The sequence below is a fragment of the Staurois parvus genome, unplaced genomic scaffold (genome assembly GCF_062004578.1).
Source record: "Staurois parvus isolate SC_StPar_1 unplaced genomic scaffold, SC_StPar_1.0 ptg000352l, whole genome shotgun sequence".
In the NCBI taxonomy this organism is placed as follows: Eukaryota; Metazoa; Chordata; class Amphibia; order Anura; family Ranidae; genus Staurois; species Staurois parvus.
This window is the reverse complement of record NW_028318148.1, coordinates 268,792-283,288: the sequence shown is the minus strand read 5'-3', so window position 1 is coordinate 283,288 and position 14,497 is coordinate 268,792. Positions and strand designations below refer to the sequence as shown.

Sequence of the window (14,497 nt, the reverse complement as noted above, 5' to 3'; positions counted from 1 at the left end):
AATTCTAGAAAACTTTTGCATAAAAACAGGGATTCCTGTTTCACATATATACAGTGGGGAAAATAATTATTTGATCCCCTGCATATTTAGTAAGTTTGCCCACTTAGGAAGAGTCTATAATTTTTATCATAGGTGAATTTTAAATGATAGACACAGAATATGAACCAAAAATCCAGAAAAAACACACAATACAAATGTTAGACATGGAGTTGCAGTTCAGTGAGTAAAATAAGTATTTGATCCCCAAGCAAAACAGGACTTGGTACTTGGTGAAGAAACCCTTGTTGGCAAGCACAGAGGTAAGATGTTTCTTGTAGTTGGTTACCAGGTTTGCACACATCTCAGGAGGGATTTTGGTTCACTTTTCTTTACAGATCTTCTGTAAATTCTTAAGGTTTCTTGGCTGTCGCTTGGCAACTCGAAGTTTCAGCTCCCTCCATAAATTTTCTACAAGATTAAGGTCTGGAGACTGGCTAGGCAACTACATGACCTTAATGTCCTTCTTCTTGAGCCACTCCTTTGTTGCCTTGGTGGTATGTTTTGGGTCAATGTTATGCTGCAAGACCCATCCACAACCCATCTTCAGTGTTCTGGCTGAGGGAAGAAGGTTCACATCCAAGATTTTACAATACATGGCCCTATTCATTGGCCCCTCAACGCAGCAAAGTTGACCTGTACCTTTGGCAGAGAAACAGCCCCAAAAGCAGAATGTTTCCACCTCCGTGCTTGACTGCAGGGATGGTGTTCTTAGGGTCATAGTCAGCATTTTTCTTCCTCTAAACACGGCGACTCAAGTTAATGCTCAATTTTGGTCTCATCTGACCACAGCATTTTCTCCCAATCCTTCTCTGAATCATTTAGATGTTCATTTTCAAACTTCAGATGGGCCTGCACATGTGCCTTCTTGAGGAGAGGGACCTTGCGGGTGCTGCAGGATTTCAATCCATGGTGGCGTATTATGTTACAATGGTTTGTTTGGTGACTGTGGTCCCAACTGAGATCATTCACAAGCGCCTCCCGTGTAGTTCTAGGCTGATCCTTCATTTTTCTCATGATCATCCTTACCCCAATCTTGCATGGAGCTCCAGACCGAGGGCGATTGATGGTTATTTTGTATTTCCTCCATTTGCAAATAAGAGCTCCAACAGTTGTCTCCTTCTCACCAAGCTTCTTGCTGATAGTCTTGTAGCCCATTCCAGCCCTGTGTAGGTCTACAATCTTGTCCCTGATGTCCTCTGACAGCTCTTTGGTCTTGCCCATGGTGGTGCCTAAGAAAGAGAGTCTGCGGACAGGTGTCTTTTATACACATAACGAGTTGTCATTAGGAGCACCTTCTTAAATTGACAGGACTAGTTTGTGAACCACATGAGCACATAGCCAGTCTGTGGGAGCCAGAATTATTGTTGGTAGGGGATCAAATACTTATTTTGGTCACTGAACTGCAACTCAATTTATTACATTTCTATTGTGCTTTTTTCTGAATGTTTCATTGCTATTCTGTCTCTATCATTTAAAATACACCTATGATAAAAACTATAGACCCTTCATTTCTTTGTAAGTGGGCATTACAAAATCTGCAGATCAAATAATTATTTTCCCCACTGTATATAACATTTTAGTTTTTAGGCTTAGATACACTTTAACTCTTGAGTAAGGGAACAAAAATATATCATGATTAACTTATGAAACAAGTGGGTGCAAATTTTTAACATGCTCTTGTAGATATGGTTTACCCACTTTCCCACTTTGTATATATTTTATTACATTTTTGTAATGTTTAGAAGAGTGTCCCATTAAAAAGGGGATAGCTAGCCCTTACCTGGATGTCTGACAGTCACATATGCCACCATGTTTTTCCAGAGTAAGAAGGATCTCATCTTTACTGCCAAACTGGGCTGTAGACTGCAAGAGAGAGAAAAATAAGCTGCTACTTGGGAGACATTTGGCCTTATTTAACCACTTGCCCTCCAGAGGATTTACCCCCCCTTCCTGACCAGGCCATTTTTTGCGATATGTCGCTGTGTTACTTTAACTGACAATTGCACGGTCATGCAATGCTGCACCCAAATGAAATTTAAGTCCTTTTTTTCCACACAAATGGAGCTTTCGGTATTTGATCGCCTCTATGTTTTTTATTTTTTGTGCTATAAACAAAAAAAGACTGACAATTTTGAAAAAAAACTTGACATTTTGCTATAAAACACATGCAGTAAAAAAATTAAAAAAATCAAACTTTGTCATAAATTTAGGCTAAAATGTATTCTGCTACATGTCTTTGCTAACAAAAATCCCAATACGTGTAAATTAATTGGTTTACGTGAAAGTTATAGCGTCTACAAATGCCGGTATATATACTGGGATTTTTTTTCTTTTTTTATACTAGTAATGGCGGCGATCAACAACTTACAGCGGGACTGCGGCGGGCATTCTGACACTGGGGCAGAACTGACAAACTGCCACTAATACTGTACAGTGATCAGTGCTAATAAAAAGCCCTGACACTGTACTAATGACACTGAGCAGGAAGGGGTTAACATCTGGGGCGATCAAAGGATTAACCATGTGCTGTTTTACAAACTGTGCTGTGTGTGTTTTACTGTGTAAACATGCTGGTGCTGAAGGGAGAGATCTGTATTGTTTACATACAGACCTCTCCCCTGTCAGTGTTCCGTGGTAATCGCCGGGTGCCAGCGGGGAATCTCCGGCCGGGACCTGGTGATTGACAGCTGTAGCCGCCAATGGCAGTGCAGGTAGGGCGGCGCACGGGCCCCCTACCCCTAAATACAAAATCATGTATATATGCCTGATTTTGCGCAGCTCTGCCGCCTTGTAGCAGTAGTTCTGCTATAGGGCAGTCGGGAAGCGGTTAAAGGGCCAATCAACACAGAAATATTTCATTTGAAGCGGAACTAAACTTTATCTGAACACCACAAACTAAACACGCTATTTTATTCATTTTTAATATTGAAAGCAAATTCACCAATCTATCTATGTCCCCATGCTTTATTTTGCTGAGAAATCATTTTGAAAAACAGCTCCCCAAGCATTTCTAGCTATGGCCATCTTGAGTAAGGGCAGATTATTCATGTAGCATTTACTTCTTGAAATCTATCTGAGCCTTAGCTCAGGCATGTAGGCAGGAGGGTGTGCTTAGCTGAGAAAACCCTCCTCCAGATGAAAGAAATAAAATGCTCATGAAGACACCTAGGATGTATGGCATCATTTGGGCCTAGACCAGAAACCAGGAAGCAATTGAAGAAATGTAAAAAATAAAAAAAAAGTTAACAAAAAATATATATCTTCCTATGCATTTACTAATGCTAGCAGCATAAGGGTTAAATAGTTAGTGTTAATTGAGAGAGTTTATTCCACTTTAAGGGGTGAATCATTTGCTGGGAATTTATGTAGCTCAGGAATACCAGAGGTAACCCCACCCGGAGGTGTAAGGCAAGACAAATATTTAGCGAATTAGAAACAGGACAATTTCTTATATGAACAAGTCATCAAAAGTAATATCTCCAGTGGCAAAGCCTGGGACATGGGGTGTCAGTGTACAATAAGTAGACTGCAGAAACTAGTCAAACTGCTAAAAAGGCCTTAATGCAGCACAATTCATTTCTAATTATTGTTGGAGCACATGTAGAAGATTCCACACGGTGTCAATGGTAAACATTGAATGTCATACTTACAGAGAAGGCGAGTTTCTCCAGAAAGTGAGAGATGCCACTTAGATACTTTGCCTCATACCTGGAGCCTGAACTTATCAGAACTACAAGAAAAAACAAAAACAGAATTGTCTATTGGACAGCCTACAAGTTCAACACAGTCCACAGCAAAGACAAGATAATTTGCCTTGTGTTCTATGTATTCAGGACCTGCACTACTTTCTTTTTACAGCAGCGCGTTGCAACGCAATACACCACATCGTAAGGCAGTGCAGAAAAGAAATGTCATTTTGTCATTAAAGATTTAAAAAAAAAAAAAAAAAGATAAACAGTGCAATGCATTTTAATCAGTGCATCAGCACTACTTTCTACCTGGTGTGAACGGGCCCTTTATAATCAAGTTAAAATCATTTTTTTTTATGCTAGAATCAGTAAATTCCACAGGACTTTATCTGCTTTTACCTGTGATGGGGGAATACCACCCCATTCTCAAACACTCAGACAAATTCTATGCCAAGTTTAGCCCCTTCCAATTGACTATACCAATGTGCAACCTGGCTCTTGCAGGAGCAGAACAAGGCGTTCTTACTGCATCATAGGAACTTATATTTTTTCTTTCTGAGATTTAAACTTGTTCAGCTATAAATTCTTTGGTGCGATACTGGATTTCCAATATTTGTTTTATATAGTTTATAATGGTACATACAGTACATTATGGCACCATTATTTGTAGTTTGCTATATTTGTCTGTCAGATTTGCCCATCACAGCCAAGGAGAAACTTTCTGGCAAGCCAACCTGTCCCTTCTTTTCTGGTCTAGTTCTTGTTATAATTAGGTTAACTTACAAAGGTATTTCACATACAATAATGGGCCAGAAAAATAGAAACTAGTGGTGCACCGAAACCAAAAACTCAGGATGCACTTGGCTGAAAACCAAAATGGACAGTTTATAAAAAATATGTTTTTTATATATATCCAATAACGTAAAATTATTTTTACTGAAAAATAAAATATATAAGTATGTGTATGCTGCACAATAATTACATAGCTACATAGTTAGTCTGGCTGAAAAAAGACAAATGTCCATCCAGTTCAATCATAAAAAAGAGAAACAGTTATAATCCTATACCTACAGTTGATCCAGAGGAAGGCAAAAAAACGCAGCAAAGCATGATCCAATTTGCTCCTGCAGGGGGAAAAAATCCTTCCTGATCCCCCGAGAGGCAATCAGATATTCCCTGGATCAACTTTACTTATAAATGTTAGTATCCAGTTATATTCTGTGTATCTAAGAAGGAATTAAGACCTTTTTTAAAGCAATCCACTGAGCTGGCCAGAACCAACTCTTGAGGGAGTCTATTCCACGTGTTTACAGCTCTTACTGTGAAGAAACCTTTCCGTGTTTGGAGATTAAATTTCTTTTCCTCCAGATGTAAAAAGTGCCCCCTTGTCCTCTGTGATGACCTCAGGGTGAATACGTCTACACCGAGTTCAATATATGAACCACTGATGTATTTATACATTTTGATCATATCCCCCCTTAATCTCCTCTTCTCAAGAGAGAATAAATTCAGTTCCTCTAATCTTTCCTCATAGCTGGTCTCCTCCATGCCTCCTATCAGTTTGGTTGCCCTTCTCTGTACTTTCTCCAGTTCCCCGATATCCTTTTTGTGAATTGGTGCCCAAAACTGAACTGCATATTCCAGATGAGGTGTTACTAATGATTTGTACAGGGGTAATATGATATCTATCTCTCTGGAGTCTATACCTCTTTTAATACAAGAGGATTTTGCTCGCTTTAGAACCCGCAGCTTGGTATTGCATGCCATTATTAAGCTTGTGATCTACCAGAACTCCCAGATCCTTCTCCACCATTGATTCCCCCAGTTGTACCCCCCTAGTATGTATAATGCATGCATATTCTTAGCCCCCAAGGTCATAACCTTACATTTATCAACATTAAACCTCATTTGCCACATAGTTGCCCAATTAAACAGTGCATTGAGGTCGGCTTGTAAATTGAAGACATCCTGTAAGGACGTTATTCCACTGCACAGCTTGGTGTCATCTGCAAAGACTGAAATGGGATTTTTAATCTCAGACCCTATATCGTTTGTAAATATATTAAAAAGAAAGGGTCCCAACACTGAACCTTGGGGTACACCACTGATGACCCCAGACCAGGGGTGGGCAAACTTTTTGACTTGAGGGCCGCAATGGGTTCATATATTGGACCCGAGGGCCAGACCAAGAGTAGATGAATGATGTGTATGTGTCATCCATAGTAAGTATAGTAATATTCCCCCATAGTAAGCATAGTAATTAATCCCCCATATAGTAATTCATCCCCCATAGTAATTCATCCCCCATATAGTAATTCATCCCCCATAGTAATTCATCCCCCATAGTAATTCATCCCCCATATAGTAATTCATCCCCCATATAGTAATTCATCCCCCCTATAGTAATTCATCCCCCCTATAGTAATTCATCCCCCCTATAGTAATTCATCCCCCATATTAAGTCCCCAAGTCCCCCCTGTGTCAATTCACTTACCTTTGCTCCGCGCGTTCCTCTCGCCGTGTTCCCGCGCAGTTCCGGTGTAGCATGAAAATCTGTCTCCTATGAGGATCTGTCCCCCTCGACGTATCTGCGCATGTGCCAGTTTCAGGCATTAGCAGCCGATCGGCGATCTCCGGCACATGCGCAGATACGTCGAGGGGGACAGATCCTCATAGGAGACAGATTTTCATGCTACACCGGTCTTCAGGGCGGACTGTGAGAGGAGCCTAGCTCCGCGGGCCGGATTAAAAGGTCCGCCGGGCCTTATACGGCCCGCGGGCCGTAGTTTGCCCATTGCTGCCCCAGACCATTCAGAGTATGAATCATTAACCACAACTCTCTGAATACGATCATTTAGCCAGTTTTCTATCCATTTACATACAGATTTTTCCAAGCCTGTAGACTTTACCTTACACATTAGCCGTGTGTGGGGAACTGTGTCAAACGCTTTTGCAAAATCCAAGTATACCACGTCTACCGCCACCCCTCTGTCCAAGGTTTTGCTCACCTCCTCATAAGAAATCAGATTTGTTTGACAACTTCTGTCTTTCATGAATCCATGCTGGCTGTTGCTTAAAATATTTTTTTTTCCAGCAAGATCTCATCTATGTGGTATTTTATTAAACTCTCCAGTATCTTCCTAACTATAGAAGTTACACTAACAGGTCTATAATTACTTGGTAAAGATTTTGACCCCTTTTTAAATATTGGCACCACATTGGCCTTACACCAATCCAGTGGTACTATGCCAGTCATTAAAGAGTCCCTAAAAATGAGAAAATGGCTTTGGAATGACAGAGCTCAATTCTTTAAGGACCCGTGGGTGTATGCCATCCGGTCCAGGTGCTTTATTCACCTTTATACTGTTTAAATATTTTTGGATCATATCAATTGTGAGCCAATATGGATCATCTGTGTCAATACCATGCCCATTATGGACAAGAGCTCTCCCTTGCTCCTTTGTATACACAGAGATGAAGAAGGTATTAAATACATTTGCCTTCTCTTTGTCCCCAGTCACCCACTCTAGATTATTTTGTAAAGGGCCTACATGCTCAGACCAGACCTTTTTACTTCTTTAAAGGATAAGTTGACCTTTTGATGAAAAATAAATGCACTTTGTATGCAGGTAACAAAATGTGCATTTATTATTTTATGTCGCAGGAGCCTGGAAAGCATAGCACCAGTTATCAGATCGCTGGTGCCATGCAGGAGTCCTGCAGACTTGTCAGTAAATCTGCTTGTCTGTACATCCCATACAAGCAAGCCGATACACTCTGACAGGAAGAAACAATGAACCACCACTGTGCTCCACAGTGCCGCGGTAGTTCATTGAGAACTACAAGCCGATAGCCGTTAAGGCTAGAATACTGTTGTTTTTACACTTTTGACAGCTAACAGGAGGAGAAGCTTTCAATGCGGAGGAGCGGGAGCTGGTCCTTTCATAACATGAATATGGGTGTAGCATACCAAGTTATGAAAGGTGAACTTATTCTTTAAAAAAAAAAAACTTTCGGCCGACATATCGGTGCATCACTAATAGAAACCCCTGTTGGCTATTGCATCTTAACACTTCAGGATTTCATTTCAGTCACAGATTATGGTAGTCACCTCAAAAGGTTACCATAACATCTTGTTGATCCAGGTGACCATAGATAGCTTTCCTTAAACTTTGGGTGACTGCGGTCTTCTAAGGATCCCAGATAGAGGAATAATTATGCCAGACATCTCCCAGACACTGACAGCCCAGCAATGCTATGCTCTTTAACTCAATATATTTATACTGCATATGGCAGTTACCATGTATAGCGGAGGTACCCTACATGACTGCCTGCTGGTATTGTGTTTATCATTCTTCTGTGGGATGATAATATTCTGTTCATTCCCTACAAGGCAGTGGCTCCATATTAATTCATAAATATTTCACATAGAAGACATTTTGATGGGATGCCTGGTCCATTCATTTAATGCCTTCCAGAATGCCATCTTTAAATAGCATAACAACTCTACAGTTACCAGTGTCAGGTGGGGAGTCTGAGCACTGGCACAATTGTACAGCTTTGGTGACATCAGTCCCTCCCAAGTGGCACCAACAACTCTACTGTTATGAGTAGTCTCAGCCTTTACCACCTGGCACTGACAACAACTCTACAGTTTTGTAGAGGCTCAGACCCCTCATCTTGCACAGACAACTCTACTGTTGTGGGAGGTGCAGATGTTGCCACCTGACACTGACAAATCTGACATTTTGGGGAGGCTCAGACCATCCATTCTGCCTGGCACCAACTCTACCATTTTGAGAAGGCTCAGATCTTCCTATCCGGCACTAACATCTCTACCATTTTTGGGAAACACAGACGTCTTCCCATCTGGCAACGACAACCCTACTGTTTTGCAGAGGCTCAGAACTCCTCATCTGACAAGGACAATTCTGCTGTTTTGAAGAGGTCCAGAACTTCCCACCAGATATCAACTCTAATATTTTGGGAAGGCTCAGACCCCCTCTCCAAAACACTGAAAACACTACCATTTCCAAGAAGTTCAGATGTTCTCACCGAGCACTGACAACTCTAATGTTTTGGGAAGGCTCAAACCTTTCCAACCAACACCAACAACTCTACCATTTTAAGAAGGCTCCGATTTTCCCAACTGGCACCAACAATTGTACTTTTTTTTGAGAGGCTCGGAACTCTTCACCTGACACAGACATCTCCACAGTTCTGGGGAGGCTCAGATCTCCCCAACCAGCACCAACAACTCTTCAGTTTTGGGGAGGTTCAGACATTCTCTTTACTGTTTGAGGAGGCTCAGACCCCCTCACCTGGCACCCACATCTCTAATGTATTGGAGAGGAGAGGGGTGCTCAAACCTCTTTTCCTGGATCCAACAACTCTTAGCCTATTTCACTGTCTCTTAGATACTGGTTCTAGCCCATTATTATTATTATACAGGCTTTATATAGCGACAACAGTTTGCGCAGCGCTTTACAACCATTCACTGATAATAGTTCTAGTCTATTCTTACAGGCAATGTGTTCTCATTTTTCTGACCAGCACTTGAATACATTGATGGCTTCTCTAAGAAAAGAAAAGGAAGTAGTGTTGCAACACTTGGCTAGTAATAGGATTTCTTCTTCCCTCCATATTACCTATGTTAATTATAAAATTAATAAATATCTAGCAGCACACTTGTTCAACTTACGCCCAACAGTACAAAATTGCCCAAATTTGTTCTGCGAAGCCACACGTAGCCCATTGTCCAGAGTGGTGACTTTTGTTTCAAACTTTTCCTGCCCATCCACTCTTGCGAAGACTGGCTTGGGTATGCCAGGTAGGGGGGAGGTGAGGGGAATGCTGGGATAGGATCCACCACTACTGTACCGTCTGTAGACTGGTAGCCCGTATCTGGAAGAGACCACACAATATGACAATGTATGGAGTACAGGGAAAGGGGAGACACATGGGGGTTTATTTACTAAAGCTGGAGAGTGCAAAATCAGACTTACTTATGCATAGAAACCAATCAGTTTCTAACGTCAGCTTGTTCAGTTAAGCTTTGGCAATAAAACCTGGATAGATTGGTTTCTATGCAGAAGTGAGTCTGATTTTGCACTCTCCGGCTTTAGTAAATAAACCCCATGGTGTTAATGTATAGAGGACAAGGATGGGTCACAGACAGTACCAACATATACAGAACAGGAAGTAAGATCATACACAGTGAGAATTGAAATTATATACAGGACAGGGAGCAAAGTAACACACATTGACAATGTACACAGGACACAGAGAGGGGTCACACAGCAACAGAACATACAAGACATGGAATGGGGTCACACACAGTGCCAGCATATACAGGACATGAAATTGGATCACACACAGGGACAGCATATACAGGGCAGGTAATGAGGATACACACAGTGACGATATATACAGGACAGGGAATGGGGTCACATGGTGACGATATATACAGAACAAACAGTGGGGTCAGACACGGTGATGATATATACAGGACAGGGAATGGGGACACATGGTGACGACATATACAGAACAAAGAGTGGGGTCAGACACGGTGATGATATATACAGGACAGGGCATGGGGTCACACACGGTGACGATATATACAGGACAGGGAGTGGGGTCACACACGGTGACGATATATACAGGACAGGGAGTGGGGGCACACACGGTGACGATATATACAGGACAGGGAGTGGGGTCACACACGGTGACGATATATACAGGACAGGGAGTGGGGTCACACACGGTGACAATATATACAGGACAGGGAGTGGGGTCACACACGGTGACGATATATACAGGACAGGGAGTGGGGTCACACACGGTGACGATATATACAGGACAGGGAGTGGGGTCACACACGGTGACGATATATACAGGACAGGGAGTGGGGTCACACACGGTGACAATATATACAGGACAGGGAGTGGGGTCACACACGGTGACGATATACACAGGACAGGGAGTGGGGTCACACACGGTGACGATATACACAGGACAGGGAGTGGGGGCACACACGGTGACGATATATACAGGACAGGGAGTGGGGTCACACACGGTGACGATATATACAGGACAGGGAGTGGGGTCACACACGGTGACGATATATACAGGACAGGGAGTGGGGTCACATGTAATAAGAGACAGTAGGATAATAGAATACAGGATATTGGGGCAGTTTTTAAGGTTCAGGAAAACTCAACATAACAGTCCACAGATTTCTGAAATATTGTTATGTTACTTTTAAAAGGGGAACCTCTGCCCCAACTTCATTTTTAGGTTGGATGGAATATGCTGAATTCAGAGGTGTTGGCACACAATGTGTACAATCAGACATTGTACAGCATCTGCTTTACACTTTAATACATTAATCCAGCAACTACAGTTCAGAAAATGCAGAAAGCAACTCAGTAATAACAAATCATAAATAAAAATCTACAGCACCTTATACCATCATACCCCCATATATACAGCTGTGCTCAAAAGTTTGCATACCCTGGCAGAAATTGTGCAATTTTGGCATTGATACTGAAAATATTACTCATCATGCTCACTGATCCTTTTGTTTAATGACAGTGATCATATGAAGCCATTTATTATCACATAGTTGTTTGGCTTTTTAAATCATAATAACAGAAATCACCCAAATGGCCATGATCAAAAATGTGCATCCCCTGGAATGTTTGGCCTTGGTACAGACACACAAGGTGACACACACGGGTTAAAATGGAAATTAAAGGTTAATTTCCCACATCTGTTTGTTTTTAAATTGCAATTAGTGTCTGTTTATAAACAGACAATGAGTTTGTTAGCTCTCATGTGGATGCACTGAGCATGCTTGATACTGAGACATGGGGAGCAGAAAAGAACTGTCAAAAGACCAGCATAACAAGGTAATGGAATTTTATAAAGAAAGCTATATAAATTGATGCGCAAAGCCTTGAATATGCCAGTCAGTACTGTTCAATCACTTATTAAGAAGTGGTAAATTCGGGGATCTCCTGATACCATGCCAAGGTCAGGTAGACCAAGACAGATTGCAGCCACAACTGCCCAAAGAATTGTTGGGGAAACAAAAAGAAAAACCCACAGGTATCCTTGGAGGAAATGCAGGCTGCTCTGGAAAAAAGATGGTGTGGTTGTTTTGAAGGAACACAATATGACGATACTTGAACAAAAAGGAGCTGCATGGATGAGTTGCCAGAAAGATGCCACAAAAAAAGCTTGGTGAGGTGTGTCAAGGTGTTGTCGGGCAAATAGTAACCAGGCTTTTATTTTGTGGCATTGAGGCTACTTTCTGGCAATGTAACCGTGCTGCTCATTTTAGTTAAAGAATCGTGTATTGTGCTCCCTCAACACATCCACACCGTCTTTTTCCAGTGCAGCTTGTATTTCCCTCAAGGTTACCTGTGGGGGTTTTTTTTGTTTTGTTTCCCCAACAGTGGTGGCTGCAATCTTTCTTGGTCTACCTGTACTTGGCTTGGTATCAAGAGATCCCTGAACTTTCCACTTCTTAATAAGTGATTGAACAGTACTCACTGGCATACTCAAGGCTTTGGATATCTTTTTATATCCTTTTCCATCTATATAAAGTTCCATTACCTTGTTATGCAGGTCTTTTGACAGTTCTTTTCTGCTCCCCATGGCTCAGTATCTAGTCTGCTAAGTGCATCCGCATGAGAGCTAACAAACTTATTGTCTGTTTATAAACAGACACTAATTGCAATTTAAAAAGCCACAGATGTGGGAAATTAACCTTTAATTGGCATTTTACCTTGTGTGTCTGTACCAAGGCCAAACATTCCAGGGGATGCAAATGTTTGATCATGTCCATCCGCATGAGAGCTAACAAACCTATTATTTATACACAGACACTGATTGCAATTTAATAAGCCACAGATGTGGGAAATTAATCTTTAATTGGCATTTTAACCCGTGTGTGTCGCCTTGTGTGTCTGTACCAAGGCCAAACATTCCAGGGGATGGAAACATTTGATGAGGACCATTTGGGTGATTTCTGTTATCATTATGATTTAAAAAAATAGCCAAAGAACTATGTGATAATAGATGGCTTCATATCATCACTATCCATAAATAAAAGGCAGCTTTTTGGCATGATCAGTCATACTTTCAATAGCAATGACAACATTTCACGATCTCTGCCGGGGTATGTAAACGTTTGAACACAACTGTATACAGGCTGTTATAAAGTATTGCAGTGCGGGAAACAAACACATATACATTTTTCAAAAGTGAATCGTTTGTTGAAATATGTCATATTTGGGATGTAACAATGGATCTAATCAGCCAAGCTTGTTATGTGCATTTTCTGCATGTGAGCAGAACAGATTTCATATTATTTTTATGTCATTCATTATACTGACATTATATAACGATTACTTCACATCATATCTTGGGAATTACTATAGGAGAGGATGAGCACCCGGTGAGGAGAGGAGAATGTCATCACCGGGCTATAATGTAAAGGAAGAAGTGTGGGGAATGTCCATTATGGAAAGTGTTCCTACCTGTGATGGGAGATCATACTCCTCTAATGATGGAGGAAGATCAGCACATCGCCATTATATAGGAGGGATCACTAAAGGGGCTCAACACTTCTCTTTGTACATATATATGTGTTTCTGCCCTGTAATAGTTTGTACTGGATGTGTATATACAGACAGGGAGTAGGTGGTCTAGGTGAATATACCCAGGAGGAATGGTGGTATAAGTGCTGCACCCCTTGTATGATGTGCTGGGCATATACAATTAGAAGGGGCTGGTGCCAGGTGACGAGAAGGAGATCTGTCCCAAGACTGGATGAAGGAGGCGATAGAGGCAGGCAGTAGATGGAAGGAGATGGCACTGAGCAGGATGGCACAGTAATAATGGAAGGAATTGTGTAGATGAAGATATGGTGGGAGGTTGCACTGATCAGGGTGACACAGAGATAGACAGAAAGTATATAGAGGAGATATGGTGGGAGGTTACACTGATCAGGGTGACACTGCGATCATGGCAGGAGGTATATAGAGGAGATATGGAGGGAGGTTGCACTGATCAGGGTGACACTGGAATCATGGCAGGAGGTATATAGAGGAGATATGGAGAGAGGTTGCACTGATCAGGGTGACACAGAGATAGACAGAAAGTATGAAGAGGAGATATGGAGGGAGGTTACACTGATCAGGGTGACACTGGGATCATGGCAGGAGGTATATTGAGGAGATATGGAGGGAGGTTGCACTGATCGAGGTGACAATGCGATCATGGCAGGAGGTATAGAGGAGATATGGTGGGAGGTTGCACTGATCAGGGTGACACAGAGATAGACAGAAAGTATGAAGAGGAGATATGGAGGGAGGTTACACTGATCAGGGTGACACTGGGATCATGGCAGGAGGTATATTGAGGAGATATGGAGGGAGGTTGCACTGATCGAGGTGACAATGCGATCATGGCAGGAGGTATAGAGGAGATATGGTGGGAGGTTGCACTGATCAGGGTGACACAGAGATAGACAGAAAGTATATAGAGGAGATATGGAGGGAGGTTACACTGATCAAGGTGACACTGGGATCATGGCAGGAGGTACATATGGAGCTGAAATTGTTGCCCTACCTTTGGATCCCCCGCCATGCTCTGCTCCTCGTCATGTTGGTCGCCATCTTGGCACTCTCACCCCTGACCTCCGACTGTCACCTCAGGCCCACTTCCTGTTTCCTATCATGCCGGGAGTGTAGTTCCGGAAA

At 42.0% G+C, this 14,497-nt stretch overlaps 1 protein-coding gene across 1 annotated transcript in view; it reads right to left on the bottom strand.

Moving 5' to 3' along the window:
• PMPCA (peptidase, mitochondrial processing subunit alpha) overlaps positions 1–14,489 on the bottom strand; it is a 32,375-nt gene extending 17,886 nt beyond the window's left edge. The window contains exons 1-4 of the mRNA XM_089684656.1: positions 14,367–14,489; positions 9,430–9,632; positions 3,690–3,769; positions 1,820–1,902 (exon numbers count right to left, since the gene is read on the bottom strand). Of these exons, the coding sequence (XP_089540782.1) occupies positions 1,820–1,902; positions 3,690–3,769; positions 9,430–9,632; positions 14,367–14,413 (413 nt within the window). The 5' untranslated portion in view covers positions 14,414–14,489. The remainder of the gene's footprint in view (positions 1–1,819; positions 1,903–3,689; positions 3,770–9,429; positions 9,633–14,366) is intronic.
• Between the last annotated feature and the right edge of the window lie 8 nt (positions 14,490–14,497).